Source organism: Monodon monoceros, unplaced genomic scaffold (genome assembly GCF_005190385.1).
Source record: "Monodon monoceros isolate NGI ecotype Baffin Bay Population unplaced genomic scaffold, NGI_Narwhal_1 Super_Scaffold_10, whole genome shotgun sequence".
In the NCBI taxonomy this organism is placed as follows: Eukaryota; Metazoa; Chordata; class Mammalia; order Artiodactyla; family Monodontidae; genus Monodon; species Monodon monoceros.
In genome coordinates, this window is record NW_021703766.1 from 7,670,895 (window position 1) to 7,693,282 (window position 22,388).

The 22,388-nt window shown below is 40.2% G+C and overlaps 1 protein-coding gene and 1 long non-coding RNA gene across 3 annotated transcripts in view; one reads left to right on the forward strand and one right to left on the reverse strand.

Moving 5' to 3' along the window:
• Positions 1-4,592: 4,592 nt before the first annotated feature.
• DYNLRB2 (dynein light chain roadblock-type 2) lies at positions 4,593-13,852 on the reverse strand. 2 transcript variants are annotated; one of them, XM_029210038.1, is made up of 4 exons: positions 13,705-13,852; positions 11,393-11,468; positions 5,733-5,900; positions 4,593-4,895 (listed from the first exon to the last, which is right to left on the reverse strand). In XM_029210038.1, exons 1-4 carry the CDS (start codon positions 13,705-13,707, stop codon positions 4,852-4,854), a joined length of 291 nt encoding a protein of 96 aa, XP_029065871.1. In that variant the 5' UTR covers positions 13,708-13,852; the 3' UTR covers positions 4,593-4,851. The 2 variants fall into 2 exon arrangements, with proteins under 2 accessions (XP_029065871.1, XP_029065880.1); XM_029210047.1 differs by lacking the exon at positions 13,705-13,852 and adding an exon at positions 12,627-13,654 and having other exon boundaries at positions 4,604-4,895.
• Positions 5,775-22,388, forward strand: part of LOC114888133 — a 270,013-nt gene continuing 253,399 nt past the window's right edge. The window contains exons 1-2 of the long non-coding RNA XR_003791715.1: positions 5,775-5,903; positions 9,230-9,309. This is a non-coding gene — a long non-coding RNA (uncharacterized LOC114888133). The remainder of the gene's footprint in view (positions 5,904-9,229; positions 9,310-22,388) is intronic.

Consider the following 22,388-nt stretch of genomic DNA (forward strand, 5'->3'; position numbering starts at 1 on the left):
CTTGGTTTATTTGGCCGCTATTGCTATAGTTAATCATAATAATTCGTACCTATGCTGTACAGTGTAGCTCAGGAGGCAAGGCCACTGTGGGCGGGTGTTCTTCAGGTTTGTAGGTGAGTAAACTGAGGTTCAGAGAAGTTGGGGATCCTGCTAACAAATAAGTCGAGTCAGACTGTAGGTCTCGTGATCTTTCAACTGCACCATCTTTACATCTCATGGTGTAAAGTTGACCAAAGAAAGAGAATTCGAAAATCATTTATGCACGCAGCAGGAATGTTCAAGGTTGAGGGCATCAAGAGAGGCAGTCCTGAGGTCATGTATGGTGAAGGGAAGAAGGAGAGGAGGTTTCCCAGAGTCAGAACCCAGGAGGAAGTAAGAAGGTTGAGTCTTTTTTTCTCTGTGTTCAGGGTGTGGCTGAGCACAAGGCCAACCCAACCCTCTATGTCAAATCTTGCCTAAGAAATATACAGAAAAGTGTTACTGACCTGAAATATTCCAGATCCTAAAAATACCCAGAACTTCCCTGGGGTTGCCTGAACTTCCATTACTAGAGATGGTTTCATACTGAGGTGGGAGTCTAGACCTAGGATCTCCTAGGATTTGAAATACCACTTTATTTTTTGTTAAGACTCCTCATTGGAGATGTTTTCACCACTCTGAAAGCTCTGTTATGGCCCCAAACATGATCTACTTTTTCTTCAAATGGGGAATGTAAGACTAAATATTGCTTGACTGAATGACTATCTCTGGTTATCTTTTCCTATTCAAGGGCATATATTACGTATTTTCTAAATTCAGAAGACATATTGGGGATAATTGTAATTTTTCAAAGACCAAGAGAGGGTGGGGGGGTGGAGAATCCAAATCTTAGTCTATGGTGATTTTTGCTTTGGAAGAGGCGATCTGGCCCCAAAGCCAGAATGCAACCAGTGAAAGTGGCTTTGAGAGGCAGGCACCTGCTGGAGCTTTGGGCAGGCTGCCGCTCATCCCCTTCTCAGATGGTCCTGCTGTTCAGTGATGAAGATTTGGGAGCTCGTAATGCTAATGATGTGTAAATGCATTTCAGTTATTTTATTAAGCTGGTCTTTCCAGGTTCATTCTCATTAATATTGATGGTTGAGATATGTTCCTCCAGAGAGTCTGCAAATAGCTCTCCTATTGTTCAGGTAAAGTTTATAGCCATTCGGACTAAGGGGAGGCACCAGTGAGTCCAGGCTTGTACTTCTCGTAGGAAATGAAAACTTTATCAATGGTTTTGTATGAGTGTGGATCTTTATAGATCCAGGCATCTCTTAGGTTTTTAAAATAAGAGTTAATTTACTGTGCTGTTAGGAATCCAAGCGGAATGTGAATGCCTCTGTGCTGGAAGGCAGAGAGGGGTGATACAGATTCCCCAAGATTATATCCTCCTTCATTGTCATTGGCTTTGGCAAGTTCTATACCACAGTCTCGGCCTCTAGCAAAGGGTTACTGTCTCCTCTGGATGCAAAAGTGCAGGCAGGACCACAGCAGAGTTCCCTGCCAAGTGGGATGGAAGGGTCTCCTTGCACAAAAGAGCCCACACAGAGCCCTGGCACTTAAAGCAGCGGCATCTGCACCTGCCAGAGGTTTCCCACTGCTACGTCTCAAATGGGGCTTGAAATTTCTGGCTGGGCCAGGAGGAAGGAAGTGGCTTTACCACTCAGCCATGTGTCTGCTGATGAGCTCTGGGTAGGCTGGGGAACAATGGGGAGATGACAGATTTAGGGATTGGAATCAGATGTTACTTCTGGTACATTTTAAAACAATGCACTAATCTCTACCTCCTCAAAATAGTTTTTTTCTGGAGGGTATGGGGGGGTCTCACAAGAGCATGAGCCCCCTGATAAGATCATGAGGACCAATTCCAGAGGCTTGACCAGTTCCGTACAAACTGACATACTTGATTCCTGAACAACACTGGACGTCAGGCTCAGGTGAAATCCTCACCTGTAAAACCAAGGCGTCAGATAGATGATATCGGTGATCCTCTCCCTCAATAGTGCATTTCCTTCCTGCTTGGACTCTAACAGGATGTTATTTACGTTGGAAATTGTCAGCACACATAGAAGCTGTGCCTGGGCGAGTGGGTATTCTGGTACCCAGACCTCACTGGCTGAAGGATGAGTTTGGGTCCATGGTGGTTTGTCTGGTCTCTGAGTCATGACAGAAGGAAGGGGAAGCACTCACCTGTGACCCAGACCTGCTCTTGGGCTGAATTATAATTACAGGCTGCATCTGGGTCCAATCAGGAGGGGCTCAAGGAGGCTGCGGAGCAGATGGTCCTGGGGACTCCAGGGAGAACAAATACAAATTCGATACCACCTAGAGGGGGAGAATAGAACACAGGGGTTCTAAAAACAGCTGAACAGCTCGAGACGTGACAACCAAATGCAATATGTTACCCTTGATAGACTCCTGGATTAAAAAAAATATCTATAAAGGACACTATTGGGACCATTGAGGAAATTCGAACATGACTGTATTAGATGATATTATTGTATCAATAATAATAATTTCTTAAGTAGGGGTTATGGGTGTTTTATATATATATATATATATATATATATATATATATATATATATATATATATGGGGAGGGAGGGAGAGACATGAACCAAATGTTATAAAATATTGAATTGGTGAATGTGGGTGAAGCTTATGTGGGTGTTCATTCTCTCCTCTTCTGCAACTTTGAAGTTTTTTTTTTTTTGTGGTATGCGCGCCTCTCACTGTTGTGGCCTCTCCTGTTGCTGAGCACAGGCTCTGGTCGCGCAGGCTCAGTGGCCATGGCTCACGGGCCCAGCCGCTCCGCGGCATGTGGGATCCTCCCAGACCGGGGCACGAACCCGTGTCCCCTGCATCGGCAGGCGGACTCTCAACCACTGCGCCACCAGGGAAGCCCAACTGAAGTTTTTTAAAGCAAAAAGTGTGGGGAAAATGCTCGAAAGCCTAATACGTGCTATAGTATAGGTTCTCCATCCTGCAATCTCTTTGATGTTTATTCATCTCACTTTTTTAGAAGAACTCACTTCTGCTGTAATTTAAGCTCATTTCCTCATTTGTTCTGTTCTCTCCGGAGATAGAGACAGCATCCTCCTTGTAAATCTAGGGCTCAGCTGGCTTGATGATGTGGGAGAACCCCAGGGCTGTTCCCGGATGGAACTTGTATTTATGTGTGTCTTGGGCTACTCTCCTCACTACCCCAGTAAGACCCACTGTTGAGTAACCGCAGTGGATCTCAGCCTGAAGCCGCACTGCGAATACCTGGAGAGCATTTTCAGAGTATATTCATGTGGGTCCCCCTTTCCAGGGGCACTGAGATTTGCAGTGGGGTGCTGACGTCTGTTGTGTGGATAGGCTTGACTGTTCGGCTTCAGCCACCATGGTCCCTTTCAGCCTTGGCCCGTCTCCTCTACCATCACCACGTGGAGAGTAAACCCCTTTCACCTGAGGGATTTGCCTTGGCCCTTCTTTTCTGCTCGGACCACTGTCTGCTTGGGTTGGGCTATTGTAGCCTGCCAGGATGCAAGCTGGTGCCATGGCAGTGGCAGAACTAAACTTGTCCTGCACCATTCCTCACTCTTGGCTTGTTGTGGAGTTGTGGGAACTTAGGAGGAAGCGTCTGTGGACCCCCATGCAGGGTGACTTGTGTATCCTGACAAGGATCCTCCAGAGAAGGAGAGGACCAAGGCACAAAGGAGGAGAGGGGCTGCAGCTGTATCCATAATGTTTATTTTTTGGATGAATCTCAACAGCATTATGCTGAGTAAAAAAAGTCAATCTCCAAAGGCTACGTACTGTAGGATTCCATTTATATAACAACTATTTTGATATGACAAAATTACAGAAGTGGAGGACAGATTAGTGGGTGCCAGGGGTTGGGGGGTTGCTACAAAAGGGTACCACGAGGAGCTCGGGTGGTGATGGAAATGCTCTGTATCTAGGCTGAATCAATGTCCATTTCCTGGTTGTGATATTGTAATATAGTTTTGAAAGATGTTGCCGTGGGGGAAACTGGGTAGAGGGTACCCAGGAGCTATGTTATTTCTCACAGTTTCACGTGGATCCTCAGTTATCTCAAAATAAAATGCTTAATTAGAGAAAAAAAGAGGTTATAAGGCAAACACGGCAAAAGATTAACATCTATTCTGTATGGGTTGTGGAAATCCGTTATATTTGTTCTACCATTTTCATTATTTTCAGAATGTTTGAAATATCTAGTAAAATAAATAAACCCTCTGGAGTTCTCTAGGCAGCTTTTGACGTGTGCATCCTTCCTCAGGACCCACTCCTGGTCCCCTCATGCTGGTGTGATGGAAGGACAGGCCTGAGGAGTTTCGCAGGGGGCAGCACTGACCCAACTGAGAACTGCCCTCTTGACTTCTTACCGCCCTCGTTTAAGCTGGGAAAGCACCTATAACTCCTTGAGGGCTGGGACGCCCTGCTTCCCTCCTAGCCCCACTCTGCTCCACTGAAACTCCCTGGCATGTCAGTGAAATGGGCAGAATCACACTTATTCTAATTCTTGGTGGCCATTACTTCTAGACGAAAAGAACTGTCTCAAGGAAGGCTGTCTTCTCACTAGAATTCTTTGGTTTTGTGTATTGTAAAAAAATGAGGCATACATACCAGAATTTATTTATTATCTAGCTAAATCACAAATTTACAATACATTCGAAATGGACTAAATGAGACATGTAGAAGAGTTTAAATGTAAAAATAGAAAGGAATATCCAAAAGATCATTTAGATTGGATTATAATTTTAGGAATCTTTAAAGAGTGAAGTGTTTCAGCCTGGAGTCCCAGGACAGAACTTGGCCATTGCAGGTCTATTCACATGGATTCTGAATGGCAATCAGAAGATATTCCTTATCTGTGGAGAGATATGGACAAAGTTAATCCACCCTAAAAATTAAATTTAATAAATGAATACTTCAGCTAATCTGCTTTTCTCTTCAACACATCACTTGGACCTTGTGTAGACCAGTGGGCTCCCAGCCTGGCTGCACACCAGAATCACCTGTTGAGCTTTCAGAAAATACCATTACCTGGGGCCAAGCCCCAGAGGTTGTGTCTTTATTCGTCTGGGGTGGAGTCCCAGGTATCAGTCTTTTTTTTTTAAGCTCTCCAAGTGATTCCAGTGTGCAGCTTGGGTGAGAACACAGGTGTAGGGAAAGCTTTATTTAGTTTGGGGGTAACTCTGATTTTACAGTTGTACTACAGCGAAATTTGTTCTAGACTAGATTTAGGAACGTGAGTCCTGTTTTACACTGACGTCCACTAAAACTGTGAATGTACCTCCTTCAAGGAAAGAAGTATTTCTGTGGCTGCTGTCTTTTGATAGCCCCAGTGAATGTGCTCTACTCCAGGGAAGGTTTAAGACCCTACAGACCTTTGATCTGCCCTCTACGTTATCCCCTGGACAGGAGACATTTCTCCCACTCTTCAGAAAGTCTGTGTGCTAAGTTCACATAACAGGAAACCTACACCTCCTAAATGGTTTGATTACTAACAACAAAAACAAATGGGCAAAATTCAATGTCTTTACCAATTTCACGGAATTTTCACATTCAAACTTATTCATTTTGTAATTGAAGAGCATTATGTGTCATATTGCATGTTAAAATCCACACTCCCCGTCTTTGAGACAAAGCTTTTATCCAGTAAAGTAGAAAGATGCCTTAAAAAATGAAAAGAAATGCCAAATTACCTGGAGCTACCATGATTTCATGTTTCTTTGATCTGATCCTAAGAAAAGTTAGGTCGTTCTGAGGATCAATGTCACGGACTGTGCTCTTGGCTTTCATGGTCAGCTGATGAAGAAGACCTGCATATTGAACTGTTGTCGAGTTGTCCAAGGTCGTTCGGATGGGAATGCCTGGTACGAGATTTAATTTGGGGTTAAACATTTTTTATTTTGATTATAAAAGTAATATGTGCATCGTAGAAATACTGGAAAATACTGTAATTGTAAAAAGGAAGAAAAAGTGATGGCTCGTATCACTCAAAGGTAACAATTTTATTTCCTTCCAATCGTTTTGCCATTACGTGGATTTTAAAATTTAGTTGCATCAAACTATAATTACATATTTGACTGTTGCTTTTTTCTTCATTTAAATTATAGCATACAAGCTGTCCTTGTTGACGATGCCATCAACATTATTTTTAATGGCTGTAGACTTAGTATTTTTTGGGATATATCATAATATAATCAACCCCCCACTGTTGGATTGTTAGGTAGTGTGTTTTTGTTTTTGTAGCTAATGGTGATGAACATTTTTGTACACAAGTCTTCTGGAAGTTGTTAATTGATTATTTCAGTACTAAGTTAACATATTACTATACAAAATGCATTCCCCTAAGCATCCTGTCTACGGTGAGTCCACTGTGAAATGCTTGGTCTGTGACATGGTGCTAGTTTCTCCCCTGAGGCCAGAAATAGAAAGGGGATATCACTGCACATGCTAGAGGGTGTATCAAAAGGGATTTTCAGAATTTCTTTGTAACTTCCTCATATGGTATTTTGCAAACCTTAATTTTTATGCTAGAAAATACAGCAACAAAGACTCTGCAGTTCGGCTGGGCATTCCCTGGTTTGCACTCACTCTTGGTTTAAGCATGATTAAATTTGGCTACTTGTGTGCTCTATTGTTTCATTATATGAGTTTAAAACAGAAGCTATTAATTTAACTGGAAAAATCTAGCCAGACGAATATGCAAGTATAATTCAATTCAGTTCATATCAGTCCAGCTCCATTCAGGTCACTCAGCGCTTATTATGGAACAGGTGCTGTGCTAGGTATTTTACATATACTATGTCTAATCAGAACCGGCCTTCATATTATTTTGAAAACTACCAAATCAACCAGGGAATTCCAGGGATCTGATTTGCAGATGTGCCTTGCTAAATCAGGGAGACATATGAAGGTGAATTTGGGATCACTGTCAAGTTCCTCAAGAACCTGAATTAAGGCCAATCAATAAAAAAGGCTGACCTGGCTCTCTTGGGTTTTCCCTCAGAGAATGTAGCTCCAGAAACTGGTAAACAAGATGAGTGCTTCTAACTTGGGACTTTACCTGTTTTTCATGAAACTTTTTGAGAGCCTCAACTCTGACTTTGAAACAGACTAATTTCTTTTTAAGAAAGCCATTCTCTCCAGAGTAGGTCTTGCCAAAGAAGGCAACTGACAGTATTTACAGGAAAACCTATTTAAGTAAGGTTTTACAGAAAACTTGTTAATTTCTGTATTATTGTTTCTTGGCCACTTTTTCTCCAGAAGTCAGTTCTGTCTTTCACAACTGATGAACCATCACAAGGCATGTGTCTTTAACAAGCAGGAAACAAGTATAGCAAGCACTCAACCTTTCAAGGGCACTTTTTGACCAAACAGTTTTATTTTGCATCATGAAGAGCAACTACCTACAAAGTCTGCATTTCTCAGTGTCAAAAAAGAAATACAACCAGAATAAATTATTCAAACTGTAGATGACAGGATTATGAATCAGATACTCAGGCCTACTTAGTCAGTCTATTCATGATCCAAGTCAATAAATAAAAGGGCTAGCCTTTCTGAATAATAAGTGCACACCGTGGAAACTCTTGCAGTTTTTCATATCCACTGTAGACCCTTGGAAAAAAAAAATCAATCAACAAATATTTATTGAGTTCTTTCTTGAGACTATGTGAGGTAATTAAAAAATAATTTATTAGGAAGTAATTTTAGCACATAGTATAAAATTCACCAACTTCCCCTTCTGACAGGTAACCACTGTTCTCAGTTTCTTTGGTGTCCTTGCAGAGATATTCTAAGTCTATTCCAGTATGTTTGTGTTTGTATTCTTTAACTGTATCATTTTCTATTCTGTACCTTAACTTTTTTCATTTAATACACTCGGGAAGTTGTTCCATTCAGTCCGCATAAGGCTAGGTCATTCATGTTAATGTCTGTGTAATGTGACTGTTGAATGGATGCTTTGTAATACATGTAACTAATATATCTTCCTGACAGGCATTTGGGCTGTTCCCAATTTTTGACTTTTATGAACAAGGCTACAGAATATGTCTGTGTGCATGCCATTTCACATTTGTATATATGTGTAGGATAAATTCCTAAAATGTACCTTCTAGAACAAAGAGTATATATTCTATCTTCCTGAACTTATGACACTACTTTACAGTATGACTCATCATGATCCCAGTAAGCTGGTATTCTTCAACTGTACATTTGGTTGATAGATTATATTTCAAAAATAAAAGGAATTGGCTGGATGGCTGATAAAACCTAATGAAACTCAAATGACAGATTGTTAGAAATGTCAAGAATATTTAAAATTAAGAGTCTGCAGAAATCAGGCTTATATACATAAGAATATATGACAGATATGACTGTCTGGGAAACAAATATACATGTTCACCAGTATCTAGTTCTGTGATCAGAACTGCAATACTGTAAACAATGAATTATTTTGTAAATGGGAAACCATTGTTAACAAAGAATCTAACAAAAACCTATACTCCTCAGCATTGGGCGAAATTGGTAAGTCCACTTTATTGTCATGAATAAGAAGTCTATGTTTCAATAATAGTGAAACCAAAGGACACTATTTAACATGGCAGAGGATGAGATCTAAATGGATAAACGTGGGGTAGAAGGCCTACCTAGCCACAATTAAAACCTAAAAATTTGTTAAAATGATTTGCCTAGAACTAGTGGACTAAAGCCATGGGTACAGAACAAGAACACATGAACACTAGCTTAGTTAAATATTTTCAGTGTTAAATTTCATGGGACTTCTGAGAGCTGCAAAGCTGCACCGTAATACATAGCACTTTCATCTACAATTGACTAGGCTGTTGAGATGGAGTATTTCATTTCATTCTGGTCACACAACTTATACCATGTGCTGTTAGTAAACATCCTTGTCATATCCTCTGGTTGTTAATAATCCGACCATAAAAATAAGCCCCTCATTTGTATTTTTGGGAAGAAGGTTAATTTGGCTTTCAGAAAAGTGCCCTGAATCCTAACACAACCTTATCCTAGTAGAGGTTAATTAGAAGTTAATGGGTATTAAAAGTAGTATTTTGTTGCCTTTGGATGAGAAGAGTGTTAATTGAGAGACCTCAGGAAAACAAAAGTCATTTTTAATTCTACCACTCAGAGATCATCACCGTAACACAGCCCTGCCTTTTCTTCCATATTTCAGAGTGTATGTCTGCCTGGCCGTATTTAGGATTAGAAGATGCTGGCTACTGCTTCGTCTCCTGCTTTTTTTCATCTAATATTGTGAGTAGTTTTTCATGACTCTAAATATTCTTCAACATTTTAAATAGAGTAATGGTTCACCGAGTAAATATTATATAATAAGTTTAAAAATTTCCCTACTGTTGGGCTTTATGTACTTGTCTGTTTATTTACTGCTATTATATATGGTGCCTCCGTAATACCCTTTGCACCTAAATCTTTTCATCACTTCTTAAACAAATTTCTAGGGGTGGAATTACAGATCATAAGGTATGGATATTCTTCAGACATTTGATGCATATTGCCAGGAGTAGGTACTTTAGACTAAGTCTTCCAAAGTAACACATTAGATACATTGTCCAGGGTGTCACAGGTGAATGCACCTGGACTGGGTTGAATAGTGTCCCCTCCAAAATTCAAGCCCAGCCTAAACCTCAGAATGTGACATTATTTGGAAATAGAGTCTTTGAAGATGTAATTAGTTAAAATGAGGTCATACTGGATCAGTGTGGGACCTAATCCAACGACGGGTCCTTATAAGAAGAGAAAACAGAGCACAGAGAGGAGAACGTACACGATGATGGAGGCAGAGACTGGAGTGATGCACCTACAGACCAGTCAACAGCAAGGATCTCTGGAAATCACCAGAAGCTGGGCAGAGGCAAGGAAGGATCCTCCTGTGGAGCCTCTGAAGAGAGCCTGGACCCACTGACACTTTGATTTCAATTTCTAGCCTTCCAGAACTGAGAGAAAATAAATGTCTAATCTTTTTTAAGCCACTAAGTGTGTGGTGCTTTGTTATGGCAGCCAAAGAAAACAAATAAAGCATCTCTGTGAAGTCACGCAAGTAACCTATCTTAGGGGGTGTGGCAGAGTTTATGCAAATGCCTGAAACTAAAATCAGTTCAACCAGAACCACGGACTTGGGCTGGACCGCTTCCTGGAAATATGAGGCATAGCTCTTGACTTTCCTGTAGGCTGATGTTAAGTCCTCTCCCTCCTGATCACTCAAGCTGGGTGAATTTATTATATTCATTTGACACTGAGTTTATTAAAATTTTATTTTATTATTTTGTAAAACACATCAAATGTTTTATCTGTACAAATAAATTAAAACTTCCCACATTCACAGAACTATTTAATTACAATTCTGTTAAGTGTTAGGTATTGTGCCAGGCACTTGACAATTATTATTTCACTTAATTGTCACAGTCACCAGTAAAGTAGGTTATTTTGCATTTTTAATGATAAGGGGTTGAAGTTTAGAGTTTAAACAGACTTTCAGTGGGTAGTTGCTCACTAAATATTTATTGATGGATTTGCTCCAGAATAATGATTAGCTATGAGAGTCTGTTGCCAAGCACTGAGCTGGTGATGTACCAAATCCATGGTTGTACCATGGACTGTGTGAAGTAGCTACTCTTATTTCAACTAGTGCTCTGGGGTTTGTGGCACCTCTTGCCCTTGCAAATGCCTCAATCAGCAATGAAGCCAGCAGAAGCCTTTAAGAGGCTGCCACCATAGCTGAGCATGGAACAGTGTGCCAGAGAAAAGGCTTTGGGGATTGTTAATAGGCAAGTCTCTGGTATATGTCTACAGATTTCATAGGTGGAAACGTATTGGCCCTTCTTAAACTATAACCACAAAGACTATACTATAAATTACATTAAAATTAATTCTCAAAGATTTCATTAACTACGGTAAAGGAACAATTTCTTTTAAAAATGAAGATTGAAACTCTGTACGCTTTACAATGTTAAAACGAAAGCAAACTGCCAACAATGGTATTCTTTCTATCTTCAATATAATAGTTTTATTGATACTCCTGAAATGTTAAAAGAGAGTTACCAAAGCTTTAAAAATTAGACAATGTGCAGCATTTCTTAGGAATATATAGGCGTTTTTAGGCATGTCTTATTAATGTTTATCTCCCTACCTCTTAGCAGAGTTCTTGACATGTAATTAATAGATACTCAATAGATGTATGATGAGTAAATGCTCTGGCTAAAATATACAAGATATACTTTTGATTTAAAATTCCAAGATGTTTGCCTAAGGCTTCACACAACAAACAGGCTCTTGGTCGGCTTCTGCCTGTCAAGAAGGCAGCCTGTGAGGTGTTTACCTTCTGCATTTACAACCATCGTTCCTATAACCCCTTTGTGGCTCTGGATCCTCTTGAGGGTTTCCTCCACCTCTGCCTGGAAGAGATCAGGAAGAAAATTAACCAAAGAGTCTTTGTGGTGACCCCAGTCTTAATTAGAGTAATGTTCTGAAAGACCCCTATTCTCCAATCTCCTTAAACTAAGATTTAGAAGCTCAGATTTTTGGAAGAGAGCTTTGAAATTGTCAGGTCCCATATGCAAGCCTATGTAAGACCCTCTACGTACAACCCTGACAAATATCTTGGCTTGAACTCTTGTTGAGACAGAAAGCTTCTTGCCTCACAAGAGCTCACTCCATTTTTATCTGTCTCTATTTACTGGAAAAGTATCCTATGTTGTTGAACAGAAATCTGCTCCTGGTCATCTTTCATTCATTGATCTTTCTGTATTCAAGTGAAAAATCTCTTTTCTACATTATAGATTTAAAAAATATTTATAGAGCTGTATCACTGCCTCCTTCTGTCTAAAAGCATCACTTAATGAGAAATCATATTCTCAGTTCTAAATGCCACCTAATTGGGAGTTCAGATGGTTAAATTCAAAATATTCTGTAAAAACAGTGTATTCCAGGATTCTACTGGTAACCACAGCCTGGATCTCAGTGCAAGATGAACGTTCAACCATGAGTGATTATGTTGGAACCCCACTACTGGGTTTTAAACTCAGCTTTCTGAATCACATGCATAGAGTATATATATTGTACCAGTTTCTTGCCTTCTCCAAATGCTAAAATCAAGAATAATTTTTTCCAGCCTGCATATTTTCCATAACTGAGTAATCACTGGATATTCTGAATTCAAACAGTATTCTGCAGAGTCTCTTGATGAGGATTTATGATATATTTTTCTTTCCAGCGTTGTACAGGTGAACGTTATGTTGCTTTAGTCAAAAGACAGTTTTCTTTTGTCCCTAATATGGGTGGGAGCACTTATTTCCTCTTTCCACCACTATAGCAGGTGTTTTCTAAATTTCAGGCATTCATGTACTAGATTGATAATTTTTGCCATTATGAATACCATCTATATTATTTACCCAGCACATTCTTAAAATTATTTCACTGCTAAAAGCTTAAATGCATTTTAAAAGGAAATTATACATCATTACCACAAATGTAAACCTGGTATCATTTGTCACAGGCAGAAATAACCATAAAAACAAACGAAACAAAGAGAGAAACATATTGTTAAATTTTACCCCAATGAAAGCTCTGAGCCTGAGGTCTGCCCTTCAGGTGAAAAATCAAAACGACCAAAGGATAGTCGTATTAACGACCTAACAGTGCCAGAAACTCTCTCCTGGATATAGTCTAAAGGCTGAAAAAAAAAAAGAGGAATAACTTTCTCCGATGTGATTCACTTTTGGTTCATTTTTGGTTTTCTGAGCCATCTTAAAGTAGCAACTAACGTCTGCATCTCACGTTGGGAAACACTGAACTTAAAGCGTAATAGCTGTACAGAGATCAATGACTTACTACAGTTTTCTGCCATCTGTAAGACAACGTCCACAGGTCCTTACAACCGCTGCCCTCGTTCTATCTTTTCCTGTTTTACTTCTCTCCCAAACGCCTCTCGCTGATCTTCCCGGCCTTTCCCTCTCTTTTCCCAGGTGTTTTCTCCTTTGGTGATTTTTGAGCCCCCCAATACAGTCTCTTAATTCCCATCGCCAATTCGCTTTTCATTCCTTTCTTAAAAAGAAACTCTGCTTTCACTCTGTTCTTTTTCAAACCTTCCTGTCTCCATTTTCCTTTTCTTCTCCTCCCCCTCCCATTCCTGCTGCCTCTTTATTTTCCTTTCTTCTCTCTCAATAACTCCTTCTCCCCTCTCTCCATTTCCTTGCGTTCCTTGTCCCCTCTCTTTCTTCCCTCTCAGGGTGATTTTTCTCTTCTCCCTCGCGCCGCTCCCCTTTTCAAACTTGCCTCGCCGTCAAGGAGATTTCTCCTTCCCCTCAGGATCTTTCATCCCCTCCGTATCTCTCTTCTCTTTCTCGATACCCTCCCTCCACAAGTATCACGCCTCAGAAGTCACCCCCCCAGATATCTATGCCCCAAGATAGCTTCCCCCATCTAGACATCTTCTTCCCTCCCTCCACGGTCGCCCTCTGGTCCCTCCAGGGTCTCCGTGTCACTCCTGCAAGAAGCTTCTGGAGACCCCAGCCTTCGCCCCGGCCCCGGGCCCGGCCGGGCCTGGGTCGGCCCCGGGAGCGGGACAGCGAAGGTCCCCTGCCGGTCGCTGCCCTTGGAGCGGCGGGTCGCGGACAGAGCCCCCGGATTTACCATCGCGCGGGCGGCGAGACTCTGAGCTCAGTTCGGTGCCACCGCGGCCCGCGATGTCAGCAACGCTGCCAGCCGTTGCTACGAGACAGGGGAGGAAGTGACCTCCCGGAAGCGTGGGTGCCCGCGCCTGCGTGCGCGCGAGTCGGGCCCCTCCGGGCTGGCTCTTCCGCCCCGAAGTGGCGTGACGCCTCCCGGCCGCCGTAGGCGGAGGCTGGGGACCGTGGCTCCGAGCGCTCACCTGGGGCGCGCCCGGCCCGCGGGCCGCTGGGCATGAGGAGAGCTGAGGGGCTTAGGCCAGGCTCCGGGTCATTCGTTCGTCCTTTCACTCATTCATTCCTTGAGGTACGCGTTCGTGTAACCGCCACTTCCCCGTTCAAGAACGATATATTGACCACCTACCCCGTCCCGTCCCCTGGGCCTGTGGTACATTCAAGCGGGGGAGACAGACGAAATGCGACAAACGAAGCAATACTGTCCAAGTGTGATACCTGCTGTGGAGCAGATAAACCGGGGTGGGTCCTTGTGACTCCGGGGTGATATTGGGTATAGCCTCAGCTGCCCAGTGACCCTCGGCGTATTTCCTGTGGCGCTGCCTTGTGCAGGGGTTTGTTTCCCCCGCCCACCAGGGGCAGTTTTTTTTTAATTAAAGAAGAATTATACCGCAGTATGGAATAGTACAATCATGTATATATCCATCAGTTCACAAGTCCCCACCTCCCAAACCGTAGGTGAAGCGCCATCTTAAGTCTTAGGTTGTCATGTGTTGTAGCACCCCCAAGCCGCTCTTCTCTCAGTTGGAGGGTTGCTGCTTCCTAGCGATTTTGTTTAATCCATCAGGAGCTTTATTTATTTTTTATAAAGTTATTTGCCCACCCTTCTGAGTTGCTGAAAAATTGCAGGCGGTAGTGCGGGAGGTTCTACAAATCGCCGTAGAAGAGCGGTCCACCGGGTGTTTAAGGAACTGATGGAGGAGACAAGTTAAAGATCAATTAGGGATGGTTAGAAGTCCCTTGATCTTTTGAAGGGCATTGGATATATCTTTGTAGCCTGGGAAGAAGAAACCAACTGCGTGTGAGGGCCAGTAGGAAAATTTTGTGGTTGGGGTCGTCCTGAAGACCTGGGGTTTGAAGAGGACTTTGATGACTAAACTCTAAGTACTAAATGCAAGTGGTGAGGGGGGGGATGCATCTCCGTAGGGGCGATGCTATAGCGACTCCCTATAATACTGATTCAGTTTGTGCTTCTATTTCCAGTAAGCAGCCTCACACCAAACAAGGCATGCTTATTGCTAGGAACGTCAGCTAGAATCTGAATAGGTCTTTGTCAGGGATGCTCTAGAAGAATTTCAGACTTGGTCGTTTGGGACTAGATGATCCATTTCAACCTGGAGTCTTATCATTTTACGATGTTATGTGCAGAAACACTCTCAGAAGCTCTAGTTCTGCTGAATTTTTTTTTTTTTTTTGGTGGAGGAGGTGATCCTGGTCACTGTCATTCCCCCCCCCCCCTTTTTTCTTTCAGAAACTTATGCTTCTCAAAAAGACAAGTCACAATAGCTAACTCATGCCCATTGTCACTCAACACTTGGAACTCCAACCGAGATGATTAGGAATGGGCAACTAAGATTCTGGGGGAGGAGTCTGGTGTGTGTGTGTGTGTGTGTGTGTGTGTGTGTGTGATCCAGCTCTGCACTGATTGCTTATACCGCTTTTCAGTGGTAAAAGTGTAGGCATTTACAGCAATACTGGCTGAATTGTATAAATACAGATTCTTGGGCTCTCTGGGTGTATCAGATCCAGGAGATTCCTACTTGATTGTGCAGCCATTTGTTTTGCTTCTAAAAATTAGTGGCAGTGCACCGTGTTATCTCTGATGTCAGTCAGCTCTAATGAAGGAACTGACTGCATATGCATGGGGTGTGAATCCCCTCGTTTCTGGAGTCAGGGTGTCAAACTCATTCAATAGCTGACAGCTGTGATTAGAGCAAAGAAAGACTCCAGCGTGAAAGGCACTGACAGGAGTAGCCAACTGCAGAAAAAGTAATAAGGAGTACCCAAAATGACTTCCAATCAACAGTCAAGTTTGACTCACTGTGCACAGGAAATCAATGAGGAGAATATGAGCCATTTTCTCTTTATCAATTTTCACTTCTAATTATTCCTTGGAGGTAGCTTGGTTTAGCTTTTATACATTTTTGGGGACTATAGTGAATATCCGGAGCTGTGCTGTATAAAGTATCTTGGCAGCAGCGTCTGTCATGTTTCCTACCCCATCCTCAGTACATGGGAACCCCTCTTTCCCTTTTCTCTTCTCCCATCCATCCCCTCACCACTTCTTTTGACCCACAGTAAGTGCTAAGTAACTTTGAAATAAAGAGAAAGCATTAGTGAATAATACTTTTTGCGACCCACAGTAAGTGCTAAGTAACTTTGAAATAAAGAGAAAGAATTAGTGAATAATACTTTTTGCAAGTACTCTGAAGTGACCCCCAAACTCGTGGTCCATGTGAAGATAGTCTACTATTCTTCACATATAATTTTGTCAAAGAGAGATGATTGTCTTCTGGGGTCTTTGATAATTTGTTTCTGTTCTCTGCTTAATCTGAAGAAATCCAGGTGACTTCACGAGCTAGAGTTTTCTCTTGGGGTTTTCTGTACTACTCCATATAGAAAGTGGCATTCCTGCTAGTTGGCAGATACTAATACTGAGCCATGGAATATATTTTGTGCCCATTTTCTCATAAGATAAGGCATCATTTGTCAACTTAAACAGAACTTCTAGTGCTCTACTGGTTTTGCTTAAAAAAGTGTACACTAGATTCTTTGAAAATGTCTCTTAATACTGAGGCAGAATCAGAACATGTCAGTGATGTCAGTATTACACACAACTGACCCAGTACCATAGAGTTACAGAACTGCAGGTTTAGGGTTTCAGAAGATCAACCATTTTCTACTTCTTATTAGGACAAAGGCATCCTGTAGGGTAATTGTTTCCAGGACTGAAGTGTAACGTAAGCATTTACTTCCCATAAGGGAATCTTTGTTGGAATTAAATGGTTTCCTAGAGCACGGAATTTGGATTTACATGCAGGTAGGGTTGATGTTTCTAGGTGTGTCTGTGAGTAAAATAAGTTCTCAGGGCTTCTCTTTCCTCGTTTATAAAATAGGAAAGACAGTATCTACCTTACAGAGTTGATGTGAGGTGTCAAAATGCTTGGTTTGTGTCAGGTGCCCAATATGGATCATTTAACCACATTTCTTTCTTGTGTCATTTCTTTCTATTGTATGTCCTTCCTTATTCTCTCCGTTCGTTTTCTCCCTTCTGTCCCTCCTTCTCATCTTTCTCTTTTTCTGGTCTTTTCCTCATTACTTCCTTCCCATTTCTTTCCTCTCTTTTTTCCTGACTACCTTCACTTCAACCTCCTTTTCCTTCATGCACTCCCTACGAGAAAATCCTGAATTTGTATTATTGACTTTCCCCCTGAAGAACATCTTTCCCTTTGTTTTCTTATTCCCCTTCCCCAGTTCTTCAATTAGAATGTTCATCTAATGTAATCCATCTACCTCTCATCTCATTTTTTCACAATTCCCATTTTTAAACTTCTAGCTCCAGCAAGCAGTTCCCATCTCTGTGCATTGCACTCAGTAGATATTCTCAGAGTCCTGGGGTTGAGGGAACACTGTTTTATTTCCTGGTCTGTTAGTTTTGTTCAAAGAAGAAAGGACTGAAGGGAGCAATAAGGAAGCCATGCTCTTTATTCCTGATAATTCAGTCCTTTTCCTGATAATTCAGTCCCAAGGTCTCTGATATACTCATGTATATATTTTTCAAGCTCTCTGATCTACTTAGTTTCAGAATTACTTTCATTGGTAAGTATAACACAGAAAACAGTTAGGTGCACAGAACAAAAGTTAGTTGGTGAGTTACTAACAAAGGCCAGGTGCATAAAAGAAAACATACAGTGAGTTACCACAAAGTGAACTCCCGTGTAACCCCCAGCCAGGCCAGTAAATAGAACACTTCCAGAAGCTTCCACATGGCCATTCCCAATCATTACCCCAACATTGTATGGCCTGAAAAGCCTAAAATATTTACTATCTGGACCTTCACCGAAAAAACTTTCTGATCTCTGTAATAGACTGTTTTTCCTCTCTTGAGTCTTCAAAATATGTTTAATGATTGAAAACAAAACATTGTTCAAAGTACGTAAATGTAATGTGTAAAATAACCACAACATAAAGTGGGGAGGCTAAAGGGATATATTCTTACATTCTACTTGAAGTGTTCAAGTATTGATTCTAAGTGGACTCTGAAGTGAGGTGTATAATCCCTAGAGCAACCAGTAAAAAAAGTATACAAACAGATATAGTAAAATAGCATAATAGATGAATTACTAAAAATTGTTCAAATAATCTAAAAGAGAAAATGGCAAACAGTGGAATGGAAAACAAATGGAGCAGTCAGAAAACAAATGATATCATTGTAGAATTAAATTCTGATATATCAATGATTACATACCAGTTAATGGAGAGATTGTCAGAATTCTTCAAAAAATGACCAGTGATTTCTACTTTTGGAAAAATGGAATAGATGTACATTTCCCTTTTCTTCCCATGGAATATAACTGAAAATCCTGGAAATTATATGTACAAACACAAGAAGACTTTGACAGATGGAGTAAATCAGTCAGATTGCCTAGGGACCTTGTGACCCAAGGAATGACATAATTGTAAGTTACCTGGGTTTCTTTTTTGCCTCATCTGTTCTAGACTAGGAACTGAAGAAGCTGGTCACCCAGAAATGCCAATAGTCACAGAAATTTTAAAAAGCACCGAGACAAGCCAACTCTGGAGCCAAAGGACCAGGAAAGGGCCAGCCAACAAGATAGAAACACTTAGAAAATAACCACTCTATTCCAGCCAAACACTAGTAAAGTCCAAGTGGAGAGTATAGACTTCCACTCTCACCTTGCTGTAATCCCCCCAGTCACCACTAGGGTATTGTCAGAGAAGGCAGAGTAGGTGGTTGGTACTTTTCATCCTTCTGGATAACTGCCCCCTGCCGTTTCAGTGAAGTTCATGTGGAGACCCTGGACTGCCACCCCATAATAGCATATGAATAATTCCATTAAACAGTTAAAAGAAACCAACAAAAGGCAGAGATCATGAGAGTGGATTAAAATCATGACCTAACTATATGCTATGTGTAACTGACTTCAAGTATAACATAGGTATGTAGGAAATAAAAGGATGGAAGAAGATATATCATGTAAACATTAATCCAAGTAAAGCAAGAGTGGTTATATTAATCTCAGATTAAGTAGACTTCACACCACAGAAAATTACCATATATAGAAAGGAAAATTATATAATGATAAAATGGTCAGTCCACAAAGAAGTTATAGCAAATCTAAAAAGGTATGCATCAAACAACAGACCTGCAAACTATGTAAAGCAGGAAGTGACAGAATTAAAAGGATAAGTAGACATATCTTCAATGATAGTTGAAGACTTCAACACCCCTTTCTCAACAATTGATAGAAGAATCACAGAAAGCTCACCAGGGATAAAGAACTTGACATCACCAACCAACAGAATCTAGTTGACGTTTATAGAACACTCTAACCAACATCGGCAGAATATATATTCTTTTCATGTGCCCACAGAGCATATACCAACATAGAGCACATCCTGGGCCTTAAGACAAACCTCAACAAATTTAAAAGAACTAAAATCAAACAGAGTATGTTCTCCAATGGCAGTGGAGTCAGTCTAGAAATCGGTAACAGAAAGATAATAGTAAAATCTCCAAACACTTGGAAAATAACACTTTTCTAAATAATGCACGAGTCACGGAGGAGATCTTAAGTAAATAAATACAGTGAACTGAATGAAAATGAAAATACAACATATCAAAACTGTGGGACACAACTGAAGCAGTGATGAGAGGGAAATTTATAGCACTAAATTATTACATTAGAAAAGACAAAACATCTTAAATTAATCATGTGAGCTCTCATATCAAGAACCTAGAAAAAGAAGAGGAAAATAATCCCAAAGGAGGCAGAAGAGTGTAAATCATAAAAATAAGAACAGAAATAAAAAAAAATTTTAGACAGGAAAAAAAAATAGAGAAAAATCAGAGTTGGTTCTTTGAAAAGATGAATAAAATTGACAAACATCTAGCAAGATGGACAAAGATAAAATGGGAGAAAACACAAATTAGCAGCATCAAGAATGAAGCTACATACTTTTCAGAGATAAAAAAGTTAGGGAACAGTATTAACAACTTTGCATACATACAGTTGACAACTTAGATGAAATGGACCAATTCCTTAAAATCACCCACCAAAAAATCTCACCCAGTTTGAAATAGATAATTTGAATACCCCTGTACCAATTTAAGACATTGAAGTTATAATTTGAAAATTCCCCAAAAGAAATCTCCACTGGAGATTCACCAAATAAATCTGCCAGATGTTTGAAGACTAATTAGTATGGTTTATACACAGTCTCTTTCAGGAAATAGAAGGGGGAAACCTTCCCAATTCATTTTATGAAGGTAGCATTACCCTGATACCAAAGCCAAATAAAGGCAGTACAAAAAAAAAAAGGAAGGAAAGAAAAGTATGGACCAATATCTTTCATGAATGTATATGCAAAACCCTTAACAAGGTATTAGCTAATAGAATTAGCAATTAAAAAGAATTATATACCATTACCAACTGGAGTTTATTCCAGGGATGCAAAGTTGGTTCAAACACCCGTCAACGTAGTCCACTGTATTAACAGGCTAAAGAAGAAAGAAAGAATCACGTGATTCATCAGTTGATACACAAAAAGAATCTGACAGAATTCAGTACCCGTTCGTGAACCACTCAGCAAACTAGGAATAAAGGGGACCTTCTGTAACGTTATAAAGATCACCTACCAAAAAGCTACAGATAATGTTCTTAATGTTGAAAGACGAATGCTTTTCTCCTAAAATTGGGTGTAAGGAAAGGCTGTCCTCTCTCACTACTCTTCTTTAACACAGTGCTGGGCCTGTTAGCCAGGCAATAAAGCAAGGAAAGGAAATAAAAGGCAAACAGATGGGAAATGAAGAAATAAAACTGTCCCTATTTGGAGATAACATGATTGAATGTGTAGAAAATGCCAAGGAATCTATGAAAACAACTTCTAGAAATGAAATTTTAAGGTGTAAATCTAGCAAAACTTGCATAGGACCTGTATGCTGAAAACTATAAACTGCCAATTGAAGAAAATGAATATCAAAATAAATGGGGAGATGTCAGTTCTCTCCAAATTGATGTATAGGATTAACACAATTCGTGCCAAAATCCCAGCAAGATGTTTTTTGTAGATATACAGAAGATTATTCTAATATTCGTATTGAAAAGCAAATAAAATATAATAGCTAAAGCAATTTTGAAAAAGAATAAAGTTGGAGGAATCACTATACTCAATTTCAAATACATTAGGTAGCTACAGTAACCAAGACTGTGTGGTGTTGGTGGAGGGATAAACACAGATCAATGCAACAGAATAGAGAACCTTGAAATAATCCCACACAAATATATCCAACTGATTTTTGACAAAGGTGCAGAAGCAGTCAGTGGAGGAAGGATAGATTTTTCAATAATCTCTGCTGGAGAAATTGAACATCTATAAACAAAGGAAACAAACCAAACCAAACCAAAACAAAAAAATCCTTGACTTAAGTCTCACACCTTATATACAGATGCACTCAAAATAGATCACAGACTTAAATGTAACGTAAAACTAACAAACTTTAAGAAAAAAACATAACAGAATATCTTTATACTCTAGGGATAGACAAAGAATCCATAAAAGGAAAAATTGATACATTAGACTTCATCAAAGTGAAAAAGTTGGCTCTTTGAAGACACTGTTAAGAGAATGAAAGACAAGCTACAGACTGGGAGCAAATATTTGCCCAGCATGTATCTGATGAAGGACTAATATCTAAAAATAATTAATTCTCAAAACTGAGCAGTAAAAAAACCCAAATGATCCAGTTAGAAAAAGGGCAAAAGACATTCCACTAAAAAGGATATACAGATAGCAACTAAGCACATAAAAAGATATTCAACATCATCAACCATTAGGGAAGTGCAAATTAAAGCCATAATGAGATGGCATTACACACCTATTGCAATGACTGAAATAAAAAATAGTGACAACACCAAATGCTGGCGAGGATGTAGAGAAACTGGATCACTCATCCATCGTGGTTTGATTTTGTGTGGTTTTCCTTGTATTTATCCATATCTTTTGTCCATTTTGGGAAATTCTTATCCTATGTTTTAACAGTTTCCAGTAATTAAAAAAACGTTTTTTTAATGAATGAATAAAGACTATGAGCTTTGTCTAAGGTAATTGACTGAAAAATGTTTCCTCATCATGCTCTGCATGTGTATTTCCATCTAGACAATTATAAACATGGAAACAAAACAGCACAACTATATATGGTGTTTCCCCATTGTTGCGCCCTAAGTGATATCTACCTTGTTCTTACTGTCAGAATTGACTGATTGTCATATAGGATATGTTAGGCTAATTTTGCTGTAAGTTTTATTTTTTAATTAAACCTGTGCGAGGATGTAAGCAGTGAAATATCCTCTCCAGACCTTTAAAAACTAAGGATAATGGGTATTGGGTGAT

What these genes read in the sequence shown, in the direction of transcription:
- DYNLRB2 (XM_029210038.1), bottom strand. An exon ending in GATGGTTGTAAATGCAGAAG is followed by an intron (nt 5,901 to 11,392) that starts GTAAACACCTCA and finishes ATCTCGTACCAG; the next exon opens with GCATTCCCATCCGAACGACC. An exon ending in TGAAATCATGGTAGCTCCAG is followed by an intron (nt 4,896 to 5,732) that starts GTAATTTGGCAT and finishes ATCTCTCCACAG; the next exon opens with ATAAGGAATATCTTCTGATT.